The following is a 20,505-nucleotide window of genomic DNA, read 5'->3' as shown; positions in this document are numbered from 1 at the left end:
ATCATATTTTCAAACATGGAGAGAACACAGTTCAAATATTTGAGAAATACGAAAAATTCCAGAAGGAAATTATCTATTAAAGCCCTTACTTTCTTTGGATAAACAAATCAACTGGACAATCCATCTTACTCATTCAACATTTCCATACAATATTCCAAATTTAAGAAAACCATTGACATCCACCATTTCTTATTGCCAGCAGCAACATTCTAACAATCTTTCGAGTATCCATGTACATTCTCAATTTGTCCATCTTTCCTATTCAAATATCTCATCAAAACTCTTGGATCGTATGTCTATTCGTAACAGCACTCTTCTTTCTCATCTTGAAAAAATGAGCACCAAAGCGGCAGTTCTCTTATCGACTGTAGCCGTGTTTGTATTACCTGAACAACTCCAGCAGCAACAACAACAACAACAGAATGGTGATTTGTTTGGGAGTGTTTTGAATGGATCGTCTTCTCGGATGAAGGTGGGATCTCCTCAACCTGTTTCAAATCAATTATTTATGAATAGTTTTAGCAGCCAACCTTCTACACCTGTTTCCTCTCCGATTGTTTCATCAGCATCTTCATCATTTTCTAGGAATAATAGCAGCAAGCCTTCATCTCCATCATTGTTGGGAAAGAGCTTTTCATCACCTGCCTTGAAGAAAACATCATTGGATTTTCAGAGACCAGAATCAACATCTGTGATGAATTATCAACAACATTTAAAATCGAATCAGAAGGAGAGTTTCAATCCGAAAAAGTTTGCATCTCCACAGGCAGATTTGGTCTATACCTTTCCTTCTGTACTATCACAGGATAAGATGGTAAATTTAAAATCCATGCCTCTCTTTTGTTTCTATTCTCAACATGAAAACAAGGAGAGTTATGTTGCAAGAGATTCAAAGATAGTAGTTCCACCAACAACATCACAATCATCACTCATGAATAATGTAAATAGAGATGAAATTGTTGTACAATTATTTCCATTTGTTACTACAGACTTTTTCAAGAATGAATGTTATTGTTTTTGTTTGAGAATTGATAATCAATTGGAAAAAGTGGCAATAGTATTTGAGAGTTCTTTGCCAATTTATGATTTATTGAAAGAGATGGTTCTTGAAATGTTTAATTGTGGAATTTTTGATATTTTTCTGAATAAGGGTTTTAGAGAAGAACAAATGAGAAATCAAAGCACAACACTTAACAATGGATCCACATTCCCAAATGATGACAAACTTCCCCTCAAAAAGGCAGCTTTTCAAAGAACAATAGATATGCTACTGAATAAGGTACCAATACCTGCACCCTCTAGAATTAGCTCTGTGAGTTTTAGACCCTTAAAGAAGAAATATTCACTTAGATTCCCAGATGTGGAGGAGTTACCTTTTTGTAATGTATGTTGTTTTCAAACATTTTCAATTTTAACAAGGTCAATCTGAAAAAAGATTTCCATATCTCAAACTATATTCCGAGTTTTATCTGAGGAGATGATTGTTGATTTGATTAATCTTATCCTTCTCGAAAAGAAAATCATTCTCGTTAGTGATAGTGTTGCTCTCATGACTTACTGTGCAGAAGCTCTTAGAATTCTATTATATCCTTTCCAATTTCCACTCATGTTTGCATTCATCCCACATTTGCCTGTACAACTTTTGGAAACCATTCTTTCACCCGTGCCATATATTGTGGGTGTTCATGGAAGTCTCAAGAGAGAACTCTTCTCAGTAATTGAACAACAAAATAGAATGTTTGAGCAAACAGCAAAAATTAGTAATGGAGAAACCGAGCATGATAAGAGTTTAATAGTTCTAGATATTGATAATTCCATGTTCTTATATGGAAAATCTCCAGAAAGAGAATTCAAGTTCCCAGAACCATACAGATTTCAATTAATTGAAAAACTTAAAATTATCCAAAAGCCATCCTTCAAAACAATGGACTTTTTACAAGGAGCTGCCTACACACAGAATGAACAAAATTCCTCTACTGACACCAAAATTCGGGAAGCCTTTACCTCACTCTATTGTAAATTACTCTCACCTTTAAATATTCACATTCTTACTCGTAAATGGGTAAAGAAAAACAAGAGAAACGAAAATGATTATATTGACAATATCAAGAAATATGTTACTGAAGAAGCAGAGGATATTGATATTCGTCTTAAAGAATTTCTCAGAAATTTGTTTAATAATCAGATATTTTCAGAGCTTCTCAATCACGGAATGGAGGAGCAATACTTTTACCAAGAGCTCTGCTTTTCGATATTCGTAAATAGAGAGATGGAACAATTGGTAAATTACAAAAACCTGATATTGCCAAGCGACTATTCTGGTACCAACACATTGCTCGACTTTGATGTTAATTTATTTGAAAACTCAATAGTACCTCAATCCAATCCAAATGATTCTCTTCTTTTATGGATAGAGAACAAAATAGATAATACCCACTCACTAGGTAATAATGAAATTTTATTGAACTATGTAAAATCTAGGCTTGTACTTATGAGAGCATTCATTTATGAGAGAAAGGAGCAATACATAAAATGCTTAGAAGATACCCTCGAATGTATTACTACCTGTATGGATGAAAGGCTCATAAAGAGGGAATGGTTTGAATCGATCATTCTCCGAATCCCAAAGAAGAACCTCTCACAATATATAGCCAAGATGAAAACTCAATACATTCAAACTCCTGAGGACAATTACAGATTAAGCTTTTTAGAAAAGATTATCATGGAAATGCACCAAAGTCATGTCACTGATGTGAAATCAATATTTGAACAATCCAAGACCATAGATGTTTCAATTAAGAGTGGAAGAAGAACATCCTTCCACGAATATTTGGATGAAGCTGGAGAAACTGATGCCTTCTCATTTGAAGAAAATAATGATACCCCTCTTGCTTCTTCTCTTCCTAATGAATCAATTATTTTACCAGACGATACTGAAGATGTTTCTCCAAGCTCACCACCAGAAAATGATGATATTGAAGGCCTACAAACTCCTCTCACCAAACGTAGATCATTATCGTTCACTGATGTCACAACCGATTCACCACTTCAATCACAAGTGCCATCCAGTAGGACTGCAAATATTAACACCAAGAATGGTTCTATTCTTTTATCGCTGCCCTATATTAACTTCTCCAGAATTGAACAACAACTCATACCAAAGAATATCGAATCTATCAACAAGGCATCAAGTCTAAGAAGGAGAAGTGCAAGCATATTTGTAAAGAAAAAGAAGGATGAGGAGGTTGCTTGTGTTAATATTTCAAAGGAAATGTTCTCAATGATTACATTCGAGAGTGGAATGTTCTTCTCCAAACAAGATGGAGACAGAGTGTATCAACAACTCGTTGAAATTCAACAAGACAAGTTGAACATTCCAGATACATTGCTCAACCCAGAAACACTCAAAAAATTCCTTTCATGGTTCAGAACTATTAATCAATTCAACCAATATTCCACTTTCAGACTGAGAAAAATCGAGTCTTTCTCTGAAGTTCCATCATCCTTATTGGCAGATCAAGAATCTCACAAACATGTCGTTCTTACCCAAAGCACTTTTTGTAAAGCCTCATTTTTCTTTTCCAAAATTTCATCATTGGACGATAGTGTGAGAAGTGATTCACTCATTCAAGTGGACGAAAATACCAAAACTGGAAGAATTTGCTTCTGCAATGATGGTTCAATTTATTTTGGTATTTCTAGATTGGAGCTTGTCCTTTCGGACATGTCACAAATTTTAAAGATTGATCACTATCCTCCACAAAACATGTTGAAACAACAACCAGATCTTTTACATTTAACCATAGAAGGTATTGTAAAGATAGTCATCAAGATGGACCAAGACAACTGTAGAGTTGTAGAATTCAAATTCCCAACAACAATACAAAGTTTGAAATGGTATAGTCACTTTTTAAGTTTGATGAATTTCAGTACCTCAATGACAATGAACCTTATTATGAGCAAAAAACAAAATGTGCAATCAGTCCCCACAAATCCAACAACAGTCTCAATATTTAGAAATATTACAATTGATCATGTTCTTTACATGATGAATAGCGCCTACCAATAAATTAATCACTCTCCTGTTTACGAGACGTCCATTTCAAAACTGAGTAAACTGTCATTGCTAACGAACATGTTCCAGAGTTGTACATTACCTTGGAGAATATTCCCTTAGTAAATCCTCTCCAACCTTCTCTTTTTAACAAATCAACCACAACTTGCCTCACAGAAGAGGTTCCAAATTTGTGTTGGTTCAAACTATCGCTCTCTGAAGAGGAAATGCCTGTTTGAATTCTCAATCTTATAATATCCCATGGATGGAAAATTAATGCTGATAAAAATCCAGTACAAGCTCCAGAGATTACAGAAGTCACAACCATCAAATCAAAATCTCTCTTAAATTGTGGAGCCAATTTATCTGACATGTTTTCTCTGAGAGCACTAAAAGTTCCCCAACAAAATGCACTCTCTGTAAAATACACATAGATTTAAATTGTCACGAATATTATTCATTCATATTAGAAAAATAAAGGCTGTTGAATCTTACCTGGTCCATATGTTGCTAATGTAGTAAGCATTCCTCTGTAAAATCCTCTTAATCCTTCCATTCTCCAAACTTCCTTGATAACACTCGATAATTTCACATGTTCATTTGGATGGGTCACATTTGAAATCATCATTCTTTGTGAGACCACATCAAAAGGAACCACAATAAAGTTTGAAAGCATCTCAGCCAATAATCCAGCTATCAACAGTTCACAATAATAAAGAAGAATGAAACATACCAACAGCTTGTCTTTGGAAGGTTGTTAAATGTCCGAAAATTCCCTCATCATTCCTCTTTGAAACCAAATATTGATTGATTAACTCCAATGAGCTCAAGTATGTGAATTGCACCATACATTTACCAGAGGCAGCTGTAAAATACCCTCTATAAAATCCTCTTATTCCCTGTTGTGAATAAATTCTCTTGGCAACTGTTGACATGGATTCATGAGCCTGTTTAATATTGTCAATATCATTAAATTCCAACCAAAATTATTATGTTATATATTATATTATAATTAATATTAAGCATATATTAAGTATTTTAATTCCGAATAATAATACATTACATGCAAATTTGCAACTTGATGGGCTCCAATTAAACTAATAGGAAAGAATATTGAACGTAAACCATAGGAAGCAACCACTCCAATAGAATAATACTTGGTCTTATCCAATTTATTCCAATGAGTTTCAATATCGGGATGATGTTCCCCTCCATTTGTTGTTGCTTCTACTGAATTATTAATAGTTTGAATAGATTTAATACTACCTCCCAAACCATCGCTGCTAATCATCTGAACGACTTGAGGAGTTGTTATTGTTGTTGATGATTTTCCAGAAGCATCGGAATTGTTGGCATTGTGTTCATTCATTTTTTAAAAAAAATATTTAAATATTCCATGCTAAAAACTGAATTTTAAAGAGAAATTGTTGATTTTTGAAAGATTTTGAATTGAATAAAGTAAATTTTAATAGATCATTGCAAATTTAACCACTCACGGTTTAGGAATCTATAATTTTTCTCGCAACTTGTTCATATAATTATTGAAAAAACATGTATTGGAATACTTGGATGCCCATTCCCTATCCATTCCAATCACTTGTAAAAAATTGAGAGTTCAATTTTCATAACCAAACCTTTCCTCAAATTGTTGATTTTTCATCTATTTGGTAACGCTCAAAGATTGGAAGGGTGTGACCCAATTTAAATCTCTCCTTCTTTATCGGAAATTATTGATAAAATGTAACTTGTTACCTTTTTATCACTTTTTAATGATACATGTGCATGCTAAAATATTATAACTTTAGTATTCGAAACATTATATTGAAAACATGAATACCATTCGAATCTTTTCAATGAGTACTGATAGTTGTTTCTTTTGACTTTCGGCTTTGAACATGTCATTGGTCCATCAAACAGCTTCGATGACTTGTCATCCGTGGTTATTCACGAAATGAAATTCACAACAAAAAAAAGTTAGTCATCCTTTGAGAGGTTCATTCGCTCTCTCTTATCGAAAGGTTTCGTATTGTAGAATAAAGAATAATATCATCATCATCAGCGTAATAGAATTTTCATTATAGTTTCTAATAGAATTCTACAAGGCCTTTCTGCTAGTTTCTAAAAAGAAGTTTTTAAAATACAAACTTCTAATCATCATAACCTACAACAATAACACGCGTTTTGTGTATCTTATTATCAACAATCATCTAAAATATTTATTCTATTCTTCTAGTAATCATATGTTATCCAAATTATCCTCCCTGATTTTTCGTGGAGTTTCTGCCACCAACTCTGAAGATCATCCCAACAATTCTCGCATCATGATGAACACCACAACCACAGCAACCAACAGCAGCAGCAATAACAATTCACCTCCATCATCAGTTAATAATGATTTCATTAGTGGTAGTGGCGATCAATCACCAAGTCATATCAGTTCTCACAATGGTAACAGTCCAATGATGGAACATTTCTATCAGCAACAACAACAGAATGGTAGCAACAATAATACTTCTTATTATAATAATAATAATAATGGAGGAGATCTCTCACCAACCATTCTTTCTCCATCAATTTCATCTTCAAGTATTCATAGCACGGCCAATGCAAGTAATACACCACTCTCTCCAAGGTTTAATTCAAACCAATTGAATAATTTGAGTCAATTTCAAGTATTGGAAAATGTTCAGTATGAAGAAAATATTGAACAAGTTGTGTTGGTGAATGATAAACCAATTCTTTCAATGATTCCACAGGATTTGTTGAAGGATATTTTCTCATTCTTGGATTTTAGTGAGAGATTTAGATTTATTAGAGTTGCTTCACAGAAATGGAATTCATTTATTATTGAAAGTGAAATGAGTTTACAATTGAACTTTACAAAGAGTATGCTCAGATTTGCAACACCTGGGGATGTGTTGGAATTTGTTAGGAAATTTCCAATACTTTCATCAATATCTGTATATGGAGATGCACATACTGATTTGAGAAGAAGATGTTTGAGAGAAATTCAATCGACATCTTCCTTTTTAAGATCTTTGAGTCTTTATGACTCGAGTGAATCAGAGTTGAGTAGTATTAGAGATATTTCATTTCCAAATCTTAGACGTTTACATTTGGAAACTCCAGTTGTTACAAGTAATTTACTCTCAATTTTAAATGATCTATTCCCAAATATTACCAACCTTTCCATTAAATATACAACACAGGAGAAGACAGACTCTATTTGTAAAATGTACAATAACTTTGGGAAATTGAAAGAACTCAAATTGATTGTTACACAACAATCTAATCAAATCTATGACGGTTTGAATTTGACACAATTAGAAACAATAGAAGTTCATCACTTTTTGGGCTTTGTTGGGCAAAAGAAGTTTTCAAACATTTTAGATGTGAACGTTTCTGGTTCAGTCAATGATCTTCCAACAATAGTACATTTATTCCCAAATGTCACCTCTCTTGACATTAGTAATTTATATCAAGCCAATTCTGATGCATTTGAATCGAGGCTCGTTGAGAATTTACCAAAATTGCAACATGTTAAAAAGTTGACACTCACAGACAGTACAACAAATTTAGTCTTTCTTGATACTTGGACTCACTCATGGTCTAGTATTTGTGAATTGGACATTTCTCGCATTTCTATTTCAGATGCTCAACTTTCCAAGTTGTCCAAGCTTTCAAATCTTTCTACACTCAAGATGAAAGGTTTATCAGTTGTTGGTAGAAACAACTCTGTAATTGGTGATACTCTCCTCAATTTGAGAAAAACTTTAACCTATTTAGATATTAGCGACTGTAAATCTCTTGTAAATATTTTACCAAATGATGAAAATGCAAATTTGGTATTCCCAAAGCTGAAAGTTTTCAAAGCTGATGGAGCAAACTTGTTAAGTGATAAGAGTATAAGATTTATAATCGCAAATGCTCCAAATTTGGAGAGCATAGGTTTGATGGGATGTAATGAGGTTCAAGATGAAACTATTTCATCCCTTGCCAGTTCCAAATTAATTTATTTGGATTTGAGATATTGTAGACAGTTATCAAATAATGCATTTTTCAAATTGGTCCATTTGAGAAAGTTGACAAATTTGCAAGATTTCAAGCTTGCACTCTGCTTTGATGTGACTCACATTGCAATCGAAAGTATTTTGAGACAGACAAAATACTTGAGAATATTGGAACTCAACAGTTGTAACAAATGCGATCCAGACTATTTGATTAGTAAGCAATTATTTGAACCTTCTTCACTTCCATGTTTAACAGAAATTGACTTTTCAGGAACCAAACTTTCGGATAATGGTTTATTGAGCATGTTAACGAGCCCAGAAAGAAAGGGAACACCACTGTCAAATATCATCAATCTCAAAGTCTCTGATTGTTACAATTTAACTCATGACTTTTTAGATGTAATTGACAAGTTTCTTACTAGTTCTGCTAAACCTTATCTTGTCATTCCAATCATGGTTGGTGAAAAGAAGTTGGTTTTCTTCAGATGTCCATATTTACGTATTGACAATTTGAAACAATCTCTTCCAAGACCACAAAATAAAAACAAGTAAACCATGTTTATACTACTAATTTGCTTTCTTCTTAAACAACAAAGACTCACATCAAACATAGAGTGAAGAAGAGTATTGGAATGTGTCCAATTATTCATCAATCAAAGTTTTACTTAGTAAATTGTTTTCATATTATTTAAAGTCCACTTCTAAAGAATATTGAATTTAGGAATAAAGCAATTCCTTCGGCCAACAAAGATATAAGACATTTTAAAAACTCAGATTTACATTGTTAAGAATAATCTTCAACAACACCAAAAATGGAGTCATAGGGAATCGAACCCTAGACCTTCTGCATGCAAAGCAGACGCTCTACCAACTGAGCTATAACCCCTTATAATCAATTTTCTCAAAACATTGTTTTTAACAAGGGTTTAACAAACAGCTATTTCAAGGTTTTGAAAACTCTTGAAGACAAGTTAAGAGATTGTTAAAGAAGGCCAGAAAGAATGATTGTAAAGCAAAGAAACAACAAAGAAAGCTCAGAAAATGGAGGCGATGTGCCTAAATGTTTTAAGAAGAGAAGACAATGAAGAGGAACATTGAAGAAGGTCGTTAAGAAGATCAAGAAGGCCAGACGTCCTGCTAGAAGAGCTGCCAAGAACGCTAGAAAGGCTTGAAGATCTGCAAGATGTGTTGCTAGAAGAAAGGTCAGAAAAGCTAGAAGGCTAAGAAATCCTTGAAGAAGAGAAGAGCTTTGAAGAGAGCTGTCAGAAAGGGTAGAAAGTTCGGAAGAAAGGTCAGAAAGAGTAAAAAAATCTTCCTCAAGAAAGGCCAGACGTGCTTTCAAAATACGGCACAAAATACTCATTTGTTAGAGAAAATTATTATTAAGATAACTGCCTCAATAATAAAACATGCCAACTTGAGATATTGAACTATTCCAGTTTTATGTTAAAAGCCTTAAATAAATAGAAAGCCACTAAATTTAAAATCACAGGGGGCGAGGGGGAATCGAACCCCCGGCCACAGCTTTGGAGGCTGCGATGTTACCATTACACCACCGCCCCTGTTGATAATGTTTTCACAATTCACTGCGCAACAAACAATGTAATTTCATCAAATTGATTTAATAGTAAAGCTTAAAATAGGTGATAATGAGAACATGACACATTTTTTCATTATCAAATAATAAAAAAATCATGTTGATACTTTTTCATTTTCTCAATTTGATTTGATATTCCTTTATGTTAATATTGGATTATGTTATCAATCCCAATTCAATTCAATACGAGGATCTAAAACTTTTCATTTCTGACAGAACATGAATGTTTTCCGGTATATTATAAAATATAATAAAGCACAAAAAATGCCTTAATATGTGAGCTTCACTATTACTGAGAAATTTCCACATCACAATAAGCAACTCTTCATCACCAGCCACTCACATGATTTTCACATCCCAGAACCACCCAAACCAATTTAAAATGTTTCCATCAAGGTGATTCATTACTTGTTCCTCCTGATGCTCCTCCTTCATCAAATTTAATATTTAGTTTGATACCAGGGGTTAAAATAATTATTCAGAGAGACATTCCTGGTCTTCAAATTTACGATAGAGAACAAATCTTTTGAGTTTTGTAGTATTTTTTGATGAGTTATGAGCTTGCTTTCAGCCAACCACCAAGAGCAACCCAACAAAAAAGAATGAAACGTTACTAATGTCATCACTATCCTCTTTTTAACCAGAAAGAAGCGAATCTCCTTGCAAATACGTTATCATCATCTTATTCCAATTTGTTACCTAATTGACAAAGGTTAATGGGGTTACATTCTTCTTATCCATTTCACAATTCTTGAAGGATATCACCCAATTACCTTATTACAAAGTTCATTTCACTTGGAAAATACATTGTATCATGCTTCACTGTAGTGTGTTACAACATTCGAAGCAGTGTTGAAAGAACCTCTCCTTGAAGCACACTCCTTAAATAACATTTACGAAGGAAGCGCTGTAGAACATTTTCTTGAAAGGAAAAAACCGCGAGTCTGATGACTGTGAACGTTCTTACTGAAACACATCCTAGTTGGACCAACTACTGTAACACTTTACAACTCTAAACATGCAAATCTACAGCTCAAGCAAATATATTTCATTGATGATGGTACAGCACCATCTACAGTTTCAATTTTCCCAATTTAACAAAGTAGATCTCGATTTGCAAACTCCCTTTCCACATCTCTCCAAAATGGTGAATCTTGTTTTAATAATAACAAGTTGTTCATCACCCACTAGAAACTCTTCGAACCAATTGAAACACACAGACCATCTATCAAATATTTAGAGAACCAGTTCAAACAGTCAAAACAACCCAAGTCAACTCATCTTGAATGTACAAACCAATGTTGCATCATGCTTACTTATACTCGCACTATACACATTCGACATCTTTGTAGTAACTATTCAATATCAAACAATAACAAACAATATGAAAAGGCTAAAAGTGAAAAGGCCTTTTAGGATCAAATTGAATAACTGTAGATGAAATTCTAATACAATCCAATACTTGATTCTTCACCAATCCATCAAATAGAATCAAATAGTGCCTACCCGATTTATCCCAATCATCAAATCAATGATTCTCAACCCTCATAGTTGGAGATTAAGCGTCCAATCAATAATTACACAATATCAAACATCACTATTTTTAAAAGACAAGTTACAAAGAGTTTCCATCACACGCATGTTGTTTAAAACGTCTTCGCTTGAGAGATCTACAAGTCCACCTGCCAGCTGTCAATTTAGCCTCTGAAAATGACCCACCAACAAATCATCATCCACAAAAAAAAACTTTCAACAATGAAATACACAACCACAGTTACTTTGGTTGTATTGTGTGCCATTTTAATGGCCAACGTTGCCTTGTGTGACTTGTACATGCACAACCCACGTGGTTCAATTAATAGAAATTGTGAACGTGATGCCAATCGTCGTAATGCTAACCGTTTATTCGACTCTCAAGATAACGCTGCAGGTGGTTATGCTTGCCCAAGAAAGGTTGGTGGCAAGGCAGTCAAGACTCCAAAGATGTACTATTATGAAGGCTCTGAATTGTATTTGGAATGGACCTCACAACACTCTTGCGGTGAACATAACAATTATTGTGAGATGGTTATTCAATACATGTGTAACGATACAGTTGTTGGTACTGACGCAGACTATGGCGATTATTATGCTGTTCGTGATGGTATTCCAACCGACGCAAACGACGACGCAACTGATACTATCAGTGAAGCCACACAAAATGACTTGAGATACGGTGCACACGAACAATTCCAAAATTACTTCAAGTGTAGCAAGAGATTGAGAAATTCTGGCTTGTATATTGCTGATAGAAATTTGGGTTCTCAAGCCACCTCTACCAGACAAAACAATGGTGCTGAAAGATTTGGTTTCGAATGTACTGAAGAACGTGATTATTATCCATATTGGCATACATCTCCATGGGTTGATATTGCTGTCTATACTTCAAATACTTCAATGTGTCAATGGTATCAAGAAAACTCCCAAAATGTTGCTCCACGTGGTGAATGTTGGGATGCTGGTAAGAAGAATTATTTGCAATACAATAATATTCGTGATTGTACTGATAAGGATAAGACCAATGTTTGGGTTGAAGTTCCTGCTTGGGGTGTTGATGCACCAGAATGTTTATCTTCAACATTGATTGCTGCTCGTGACAATTATTTGGGTAACTCTGTTGATGGTCAACATGCTACTTATAAGTGGACTTTGCCATTCATTGAAAAGATGCCATATGATAGTGTTGCTAAGAAGACTCACCACGAAAATTGTGTCTTGAGAATGAGATATAACATTACTACTACTGAAACTCCATTCTTTATGGATTATAAGTATAACTATAGAGTTAATGATAAGACATCTGCTACTCCAATTAGACAAGATCCATGGGAAACCTTTGGTTATCAATCTGAACTCCATTTGGCTGTTAACACTAACCAATATGGTAGAACCTTTGAAGATAGATCCTATGTCTTTGAAATTAGAGAACGTCCATCAACTGTTCCAAAGTGGGTTACTATTCACAATCTTAACGTTCGTGGTAAGAGAGGTAACATTGTCAACGTTTTCCCATCTGTCGAATATGACTTTGTTCCAAACACTTTGACTGTTGATAACAGCCATAGAATCCACGTTCAATGGACTGGTTCTGACTATAATCCAAACAGAACTCCAAACAATGCTGAAGGTGGTCCAAAGGATCCAGCTCAAAATGGTTACAGAGCTGATCGTTCCAACATTGTCCAAATGGATGTTGCTGGTTTGAATACTCCACGTAAATTCTCTGGTATTACCATGTTCTTGAAAGAAGATGGTACCATTGATACTGATCTCGTCCACAAACTTGCTTTCCTTGGTCAAAACATTGCTGACAATGTTACCAGTTGTCCATCAAAGACTGCCTTGTTGGCCAAGAATAATCAAAATACTGCCAATGCTGAATTAGATGATAACAATTGTGGTAAATTGGCCAATACTCCATACGGTCCATACTTTGATGGTGGTTTGGTTCAAATGTGGGCTTCTGGTAAATTCTACTACATGTGTACCAGAAATAACAACTTCTCCAACAGAGGTCAAAAGGCTATCATGATTGTTCAAGGTGGTAGATACTCTGCTGCTCCATCCACTGCTTCACCAGCTTCAACTCTCTTGGTTGTTTTGTGCTCAGTGTTGATCATTGCTTTTAACATGTTGTTCTAAATGGATTAATCAGTATTAATCAAATAAAACAAAACTAATTTATTATAATTTATTGGTCTGTTTCTGTGTACAACGTTGAAAAATTAGGTAGAGTTGGCAACTCTGGAAGTTTCGGAATCTGTAAACCGTAACCAACTTTACAAAATTATTGATGTTACTTTGGAAAAGGCAAAAAAAATGAATCCATTCGAATGGAGAGAATATAATGGAGGATTTGCCATCGATTTTGGTGAATACTCTATGAAAATGGCTTATATTGATAATTCTGGTTCTCATCTAATTAAATTATCAAACACTGATGAGAGTGATGAATGTAAATCTTCACTTCATACGAATATTTGCACAGAAATGAATGATGGAAAAACAATTTTCGGAAAATCAAATTTTGATGATCAAGAGAATATGCGATGGACAATTATGGATCGATTCAAGGAAAAGTTTAATACTGTTGATCATTTGACTGATCCGAATTCAATAATGAATTTAATGAGTCAATTTATCAAACATGGTATTCAAATTGCTCAAAATGAAATGCAAAATAAGATTGTGAAGGCTGTAGTCGGTCAATCAACTGTACTTTTGAATAGGAGAGAATATTGGAAAGATCCATTTAGAATGGCTGGTATTTCAGTTCAACGAACAATTCAGGAACCAGTGGCTGCTTGTTTGAATTTTCACAGAAAAGCCAAAGGAAATATTTTGGTTATCGATTGGGGAAGTGAATTGAAAATTACAAAAATTGTGGAGGAAGATTCAATATTTGAATTAGTGGAAACTTATGGAGATTCATTACTCGGTGGTTGTGCAATAACCATGGAATTGGTCAATTTTTGTTTGAAAAAGTTGAGCAATCAGATATTGGATTATGATGCAAAGAGATTATTTTACAAATGTGAGAGAGTTAAAGAGCTACTTTCTCAAGGAAGTTTGGAAAGTATGAGTGTTTCAATTGGATATGAAACTGTAAATGTTAATAGAGATGAATTGAATCAAATTTATGAAGAAAAACTATCACAAATTCCAAATATTATGGAAAAGATGAAATGTCGTTCAATAGAAAACGTAATTTTATGCGGAGGCTCATTTAACTCCAATTATTTGAATGAAAGAGTAAGACAATTATTTAACAGTGATATCAACATTCTAACCAGCTCAGAACCTGATGAAATTATTGTTAGAGGAATAGCCCAACAAGCAGAATATCTACACAAACCAAGACTTGACAATTGTCTAGTTAGTTATGTACTCCCCTTATCTATTGGAGTAGATAATGACTCTGGGAAAATGTTGGAAATAATTCCACGTAACACATGGTATGCTACTTCAAAGGAAGCAGAATTGACAAGGACTGTAGTGAATGGCTCCATAGATCTTAACTTTTTCGAGGGAATGTATCAGAATGTAATTGATAATATTTGGCTTGGACAGATTTCTTTTCAAAATTTAGAGAATGACTCAAAAGTTAAAGTTTCAATTACAATGCATGTCGATGATGATTGTAATATTGTGGTGAATGCTCTGGTGAAAGATATTAAAAAACAAATTAAAATGACAAAGTACGATAGAACTCTCTCTAGAGAAGAACAATTAAAGATGATTGAAGATAGCTATTCCTTGGGAGTGAATTTGCCAGTCATTTACAAAACAACTATAGATGGTTTAGAGGAATTGGATTAAAGACATGTTTATTTCTTAACAAGCATTCTTTGACAGATTTTACAAATGGGAGAGGGAAAAGAGCTCTCCAGATTTTGCAGTGCTAGATCAGGTTCATGATGAATGTGAAGCGTCGATGGTTTAGTGGTAGAATACGGCGTTGCCATCGCCGTGACCCGGGTTCAATTCCCGGTCGACGCATGAATTATCTTTTCATTCCTTCATTGTTAAAGTAATTTTAACTATTTTTCTATCACTTAGAAGACATGTATTGACACAATATTCTCTATTTTCTCTCAAAATAGAAGAGTATTCATCGAGATATTCACCTCCTTTCAACTAGCAAATTTTAACCTCAAAATTAAGCATAAATCACCAATCATGGATTGAGATAATTATCAAATCTTTGAATTAATTTTTGTTTAAATTTAAAAACCCAAGTTCCCATGAACCCGCTTTTCAGTATCTGTTTGAAATCCTTAATCTTGAACAAAAAAAATGATGAACAAGAGAACATTCACTGCCAGCTTAAACTACTACTTTTTGATGGTTCTTCTGTTATGCTTGGTTGTTGAGGCAGCTGGTTCTATCGGCTTACTCACAACACTGGCCGGCGGAGGTGATTGTGATGGTGATGATAAAAAGTATGCCATCCTTACTTCTCCTTCTTATATTTCCATAGGGCCAAATGGTGATTTATTTATTGCTGATACTGAAAGTTATAGGATCCGAAGGATTTATACAAATGGTACCATCCTTACTGTTCTTGGAAGAAGATGGGGCTATGATAAAAACGTAGATCCAAAAACAATGATGATCAATCCTTATGGTGTTGCTGTGGATTCTATGGAACAAGTTTATATATCAGATACTGACCGTAATAGAATTTGTAAAATTCTGACCAATGGTACATTTAGAATTGTTGCAAGTGCCAATTCACCAAGAGGAATCACTGTTGATTCCAATGATGAAGTTTACTTTGCTGACTCGAAAAATCATAGGATTCGGAAAATTCTGAAAGATGGAACTGTCATCACAATTGCTGGGACTAAAACTGGAGGATATAATGGTGATAACATTCCACAAACTACAGCACAACTCAACAACCCATATGATGTTAAAATTGGTTCTGATGGTGCTATTTATATTGCAGATTATGGAAATAATAGAATTCGTAAAATTGCTAACAACACCATAACAACAGTTGCTGGTAATGGAACAATAGGTTCTGATTCAGATAATGCGGAAGGAACAAGTGCCAAACTGAGTGGTCCAAGTGGTATTGCTATATCTTCAACTGGTGATGTTTACATTTCTGACACAAACAATAACAAGATAAGAAAGCTTTCAACCAATGGAATAATTACAACATTTGCTGGAACTGGAGTAAGTGGTTTTTTTGGAGATAAAGCAGACGCCAAAAGGGCTAGGCTTTCTGGACCAAGAGGTTTGGCAATCACTGCCAGTGGTGTTCTTTACATAGCTGACACTAACAATAATCGAATTCGTCAGGTTTCCCAACAAAACATAATCTCAACATTTTCAGGGAATGATGACAAGGTTTATTGTTCTGATGCTGGATTGGCACTTGGTTCTAGAACCCCATCTCCTCGAGGAATTTCCCTTGACCCCACCACTGGTGATATTTACTTTGCAGATTCTACTAATCAAAGACTTAGTAAAATTACAAGTGATGGTGAAATTGAACTAGTTTCTGGAACTGGAGAAGCAAATTTCTTTGGAGAAAATGTAGTGGCAACAACAGCCAAGTTAAATAATCCTAGTGGAGTAACTGTGGATCCTAAAACTGGCGACTTATACTTTGCAGATACCAAGAACAATAGAATTAGAAAAATTACACCTTCAAAAATAATTTCAACAATTGCTGGAACTCAAACAACCATTCTAGGAGATGGAGAATTAGCAACAAAAGCTTCATTAATTGCTCCTTCTGAGATTATTCTTTCTCCAACTGGTGAAATTTATATATCTGACAGTGGTCACCACAGAATTCGTAAAATCTTGACAAATGGTACCATTATCACATATGCAGGAACTGGACTTAAACCTTATAATGGGGATGGCATTCAGGCAACATGTGCTAATTTAGATACTCCATATGGAATCGCTTTAAATTCGGATGGGGAACTCTTCATAGCTGACCAAAATAACTATAGAGTTCGAAAAGTATTTACAAATGGAACCATTGTAACAATAGCAGGGAATGGGGAAAGAACTTACAATGGAGACAACATCCTTGCAACAAGTGCTGCAGTAGAGGCACCAACAAACATTGCACTAGATTCAAAAAGTGGAGCATTATATGTCGGAAGCTCTAGAATTCGAAAGATTGATTCGAAAGGCGTCATCTCCACTGTTGCAGGTACTGGAATTGTGACTGGTATTTTTTTGTATACTGATGGTATTGAATCAACCAGTGCTAATATCAACACAGGGGGACTGTATCTTTTGTCTAATGGAGATTTGATTTTTTCAGATAGAAGCTCTCAATTGATTAGAAGATTAACTTTTACGAGATGTAATGGAACAATGTATGATGATGCCAGTGTTTGTAATGGAAGGGGAAATTGTACAACAAATGATCAATGCTTTTGTGAATGGGGCTATTATGGAAAATTTTGTGAGAGCCAAAATGTTTCTTGTTTTGGAAAATCACAAAATGATAGTTTAGTTTGTTCGGGAAATGGAGAATGTTTTTCTTTAGATAACTGTACATGTTTTAATGGATGGAAGGGATCAGATTGTTCAAATAACTTGACTATGAATGAAAGCTCGTTAAATTCCACCACTTCACCAATTTGTGTGCCATCCTTGAATTGTTCGTCTCACGGTGAATGTTCAGCCAATGGTACTTGTGTTTGTTATTCAAATAGTATTGATGGATATTTCACATTGGAGAATTGTAGCACTTGCCAAATCAACTATTATGGTGAATTGTGTTCGACTAGTTTTAGTGAAACTTTGAGAATTACAAATGACTGTAAAGGAGTTGAGTTAAATTTGACAAGTCCTTTTAAATATCAATCATTTAGCGTTCAGTGCTCATTATTAATTCATGAAAATGACCTGAATCTATTTGGTGAAAATCCTAAATGTTTTTGGAAATCAAAAGAACTGAACAATGTGTTTGTCATTGAATTTGGAGATAATTACTCATTGAAATCCCAAGATTCTATCAGATTTTACACTTCAGTATTTGATTTTAATAGAAATGCATCTCAATATGTAACAAGGACAGTTCAAACTCCTTCTGATCCAGTAAAACCACTAGCCATCATTTCAACACTAAGGAAAATGTACAATGCTTGTGAAATTATTGAGATAGATGCATCATCTTCTTATTCACCGGATAGAAGACCATTGAATTTTAGGTGGTCAATTATTCAATCCCCTTCAAACGAAACGCTGGTCAATTCTCTCATTCAAAATACTCAAACAAATTCATCCATCACACTACCTTTGGATCAGAGTAGGACTATTGGAGATTACATTGTGAGATTACAAGTAGAAAGTACATTCACCAATAGCTTGAGCGATTATCAAGATTTCAAATTCACCATAACACTGGACAGTATTCCTAATTTATCTATTATTGGATATAAGGATGGTTATATCAATGTGAAAACAATGGATGTTCCATTATTTGTTGAAAAGTCAGTTTCACTTCCTTCATGTTTGACCAACACGAACGAACTTGTTAAAGTTGAATGGAACCCAAGTGGTGGTGGCGATTTATTGAATTACTACATTAATTCAAATAACGATTTGGTGATACCAAATTTCCAAAAGAAGGGAATTTATCAATACACATTTAATGTTACTGCTTATTTAATAAGCAATCCTCTTTCCATTAGTTCAATACAATTGGTTATTGAAACAAGATCAGAGCAATTATTTTCCAACTTGTACATCGATGACATCTCATCAAAGCAAGCTAAAATTATTGTTGAAAGTCAAGATATTGAACAAAGCAATGAAAATGAAATATGGACTTTAACTTGCCAAGGTTTAACAACTTTGAGTGATTGTGGATCAACAATTTCTAATCAACTTTCTAATTTGGCATTATTGAAATCGAACTTGTTAGAGTTAACTGCATCCGACTTTTCAAAACAAGATTCAACATATTTAATTAGCATTGTAATTACAAAAGGAATGAGACTGGTTTCAAGTTCTGTTCAATTAACATATCCAAAATCAAATGATAATATTCCTCCACTAATAAGCTTGTTGAATGTTATTCCAAATAGACAAAAACTCTCAGTGAATGAGGTGCTAAATCTGCAGTTATCAGTGACAAAATCTGATGGTTCTGATTTAACTAATATTAAGAGAAATTGGTTACTGAATGGAAATTCAATTCCATTAGATTATTTGAAGAGAATGGCTTCATTGGAATCCAATTCTTTAATAATGGAGTTAAGAGGTTTAGAGGAAGGAACTACCAATCAAGTTTCTTTACAAGTTACTGATTTGGATACTGGATTATCCAATCGCTTTGATTATTCATTCACTATTTCAAAATCTCCTCAGCAATGTAGTTGCTTAATTTCACCCACCACTGGTTTTGCAATGGAAACAGATTTTACATTTAATTGTCTTAGTTGCCAAAATAAGGAAAATTCCTTGGTGTTTTCGCATTACTTTATTGATAAAGGTGCCTCAATTCCTTTGGTCATTAGGGGAGGAAACAGTTTCACAACCAAGTTACCTTATCCAATTTTAAATCCACTCCAATTATCTACGAAAATTATTGATAAAGATAGCGAAGCATCAGTTACAACCTATCAAATTATTCAAATTCAACTTCCAATAGCCACAAGTTTGCGGGCTGTTAAGACTTATTCAACAAAATGGAATGGAATTCAAAATTCGCTTCAACAAGACGATGTACGTAGAATGATTTTCAATTCTGCAATTATTTCTCGAACAATTGATGCAATGATTGCAAAATTGTCAGTTGGAAGAAGAAGTATTCAAGAAGTTTGTTTGAACGGAGGAACATTCAGTGAAAAATTACAAAAATGTTCATGTCCAATAGGTTATTCAAAGCGGGACTGTAGTTTGTCAACTGATGATTTCTTAATGGTACAAGAAATTAAAAGGTCACTATTCAACAACTTTTTGACAGCCAATCAAAATAATCAAATGAAGATATCTGACACTTATCTAATATGTCAAATATATGGATTAGATTCTTTATTATCTAATTATGACGAAATAGATCAAGAAATGTTTGAAAGAGGATCTAAACTATTCAAGTCTCTTATAGAATTAGCACATGGTAACTCTCAATTACAACCTGGTCAAGGAGTTGATAATTTAAGTTCTAGCATTTTAAATTCCTTGTATGGTTACTTGATTTATGCTGGATGTAGGGAAATGTCCTGTCTTGGAAATCAATTAATTGAAATGAATTCAATGATGGAAAGTATTTCACAATTATTATTAAGATCTAGATTCGTTGGAGAAGATCACATGAAATT

At 34.1% G+C, this 20,505-nt stretch overlaps 6 protein-coding genes and 3 non-coding genes across 9 annotated transcripts in view; 6 read left to right on the top strand and 3 right to left on the bottom strand.

The window, feature by feature from the left end:
* Positions 1 to 334: 334 nt before the first annotated feature.
* Positions 335 to 4,069, top strand: NAEGRDRAFT_66034 (uncharacterized protein; the record flags this gene model as incomplete). The annotated part of the gene is made up of 2 exons (XM_002678867.1): positions 335 to 1,384; positions 1,517 to 4,069. 2 exons carry the CDS (start codon positions 335 to 337, stop codon positions 4,067 to 4,069), a joined length of 3,603 nt encoding a protein of 1,200 aa, XP_002678913.1.
* Position 4,070: 1 nt separating this feature from the next.
* Positions 4,071 to 5,345, bottom strand: NAEGRDRAFT_32522 (uncharacterized protein; the record flags this gene model as incomplete). Its single annotated transcript, XM_002678731.1, has 4 exons — positions 4,071 to 4,471; positions 4,550 to 4,793; positions 4,852 to 5,001; positions 5,118 to 5,345. The coding sequence occupies 4 exons, from the start codon at positions 5,343 to 5,345 to the stop codon at positions 4,071 to 4,073; spliced, it is 1,023 nt and encodes a 340-aa protein (XP_002678777.1).
* A 949-nt stretch (positions 5,346 to 6,294) lies between these two features.
* NAEGRDRAFT_66032 (uncharacterized protein) lies at positions 6,295 to 8,616 on the top strand (the record flags this gene model as incomplete). Its single annotated transcript, XM_002678866.1, has 1 exon — positions 6,295 to 8,616. The coding sequence occupies one exon, from the start codon at positions 6,295 to 6,297 to the stop codon at positions 8,614 to 8,616; it is 2,322 nt and encodes a 773-aa protein (XP_002678912.1).
* Positions 8,617 to 8,877: 261 nt separating this feature from the next.
* Positions 8,878 to 8,950, bottom strand: NAEGRDRAFT_t236. The gene has a single exon. It is a non-coding gene; the product is annotated as a tRNA-Ala (tRNA).
* A 605-nt stretch (positions 8,951 to 9,555) lies between these two features.
* Positions 9,556 to 9,626, bottom strand: NAEGRDRAFT_t235. Its single transcript has one exon. It is a non-coding gene; the product is annotated as a tRNA-Trp (tRNA).
* Positions 9,627 to 11,416: 1,790 nt separating this feature from the next.
* Positions 11,417 to 13,388, top strand: NAEGRDRAFT_83081 (uncharacterized protein; the record flags this gene model as incomplete). Its single annotated transcript, XM_002678865.1, has 1 exon — positions 11,417 to 13,388. The coding sequence occupies one exon, from the start codon at positions 11,417 to 11,419 to the stop codon at positions 13,340 to 13,342; it is 1,926 nt and encodes a 641-aa protein (XP_002678911.1). The 3' UTR covers positions 13,343 to 13,388.
* A 200-nt stretch (positions 13,389 to 13,588) lies between these two features.
* NAEGRDRAFT_48082 (uncharacterized protein) lies at positions 13,589 to 15,019 on the top strand (the record flags this gene model as incomplete). Its single annotated transcript, XM_002678864.1, has 1 exon — positions 13,589 to 15,019. One exon carries the CDS (start codon positions 13,589 to 13,591, stop codon positions 15,017 to 15,019), a length of 1,431 nt encoding a protein of 476 aa, XP_002678910.1.
* A 109-nt stretch (positions 15,020 to 15,128) lies between these two features.
* NAEGRDRAFT_t244 lies at positions 15,129 to 15,199 on the top strand. The gene has a single exon. It is a non-coding gene; the product is annotated as a tRNA-Gly (tRNA).
* Positions 15,200 to 15,496: 297 nt separating this feature from the next.
* NAEGRDRAFT_48081 (uncharacterized protein) overlaps positions 15,497 to 20,505 on the top strand; it is a gene marked incomplete at both ends in the record, with an annotated part of 5,414 nt that continues 405 nt past the window's right edge. The window contains 2 exons of the mRNA XM_002678863.1: positions 15,497 to 15,617; positions 15,681 to 20,303. Coding sequence (XP_002678909.1) covers positions 15,497 to 15,617; positions 15,681 to 20,303 — 4,744 coding nt within the window. The remainder of the gene's footprint in view (positions 15,618 to 15,680; positions 20,304 to 20,505) is intronic.

This window comes from Naegleria gruberi, assembly GCF_000004985.1.
Source record: "Naegleria gruberi genomic scaffold NAEGRscaffold_16, whole genome shotgun sequence".
Taxonomy (NCBI): Eukaryota; Heterolobosea; class Eutetramitea; order Acrasida; family Naegleriidae; genus Naegleria; species Naegleria gruberi.
The sequence above is the reverse complement of the archived record's forward strand: the minus strand, read 5'-3'. Positions and strand labels throughout refer to the sequence as shown.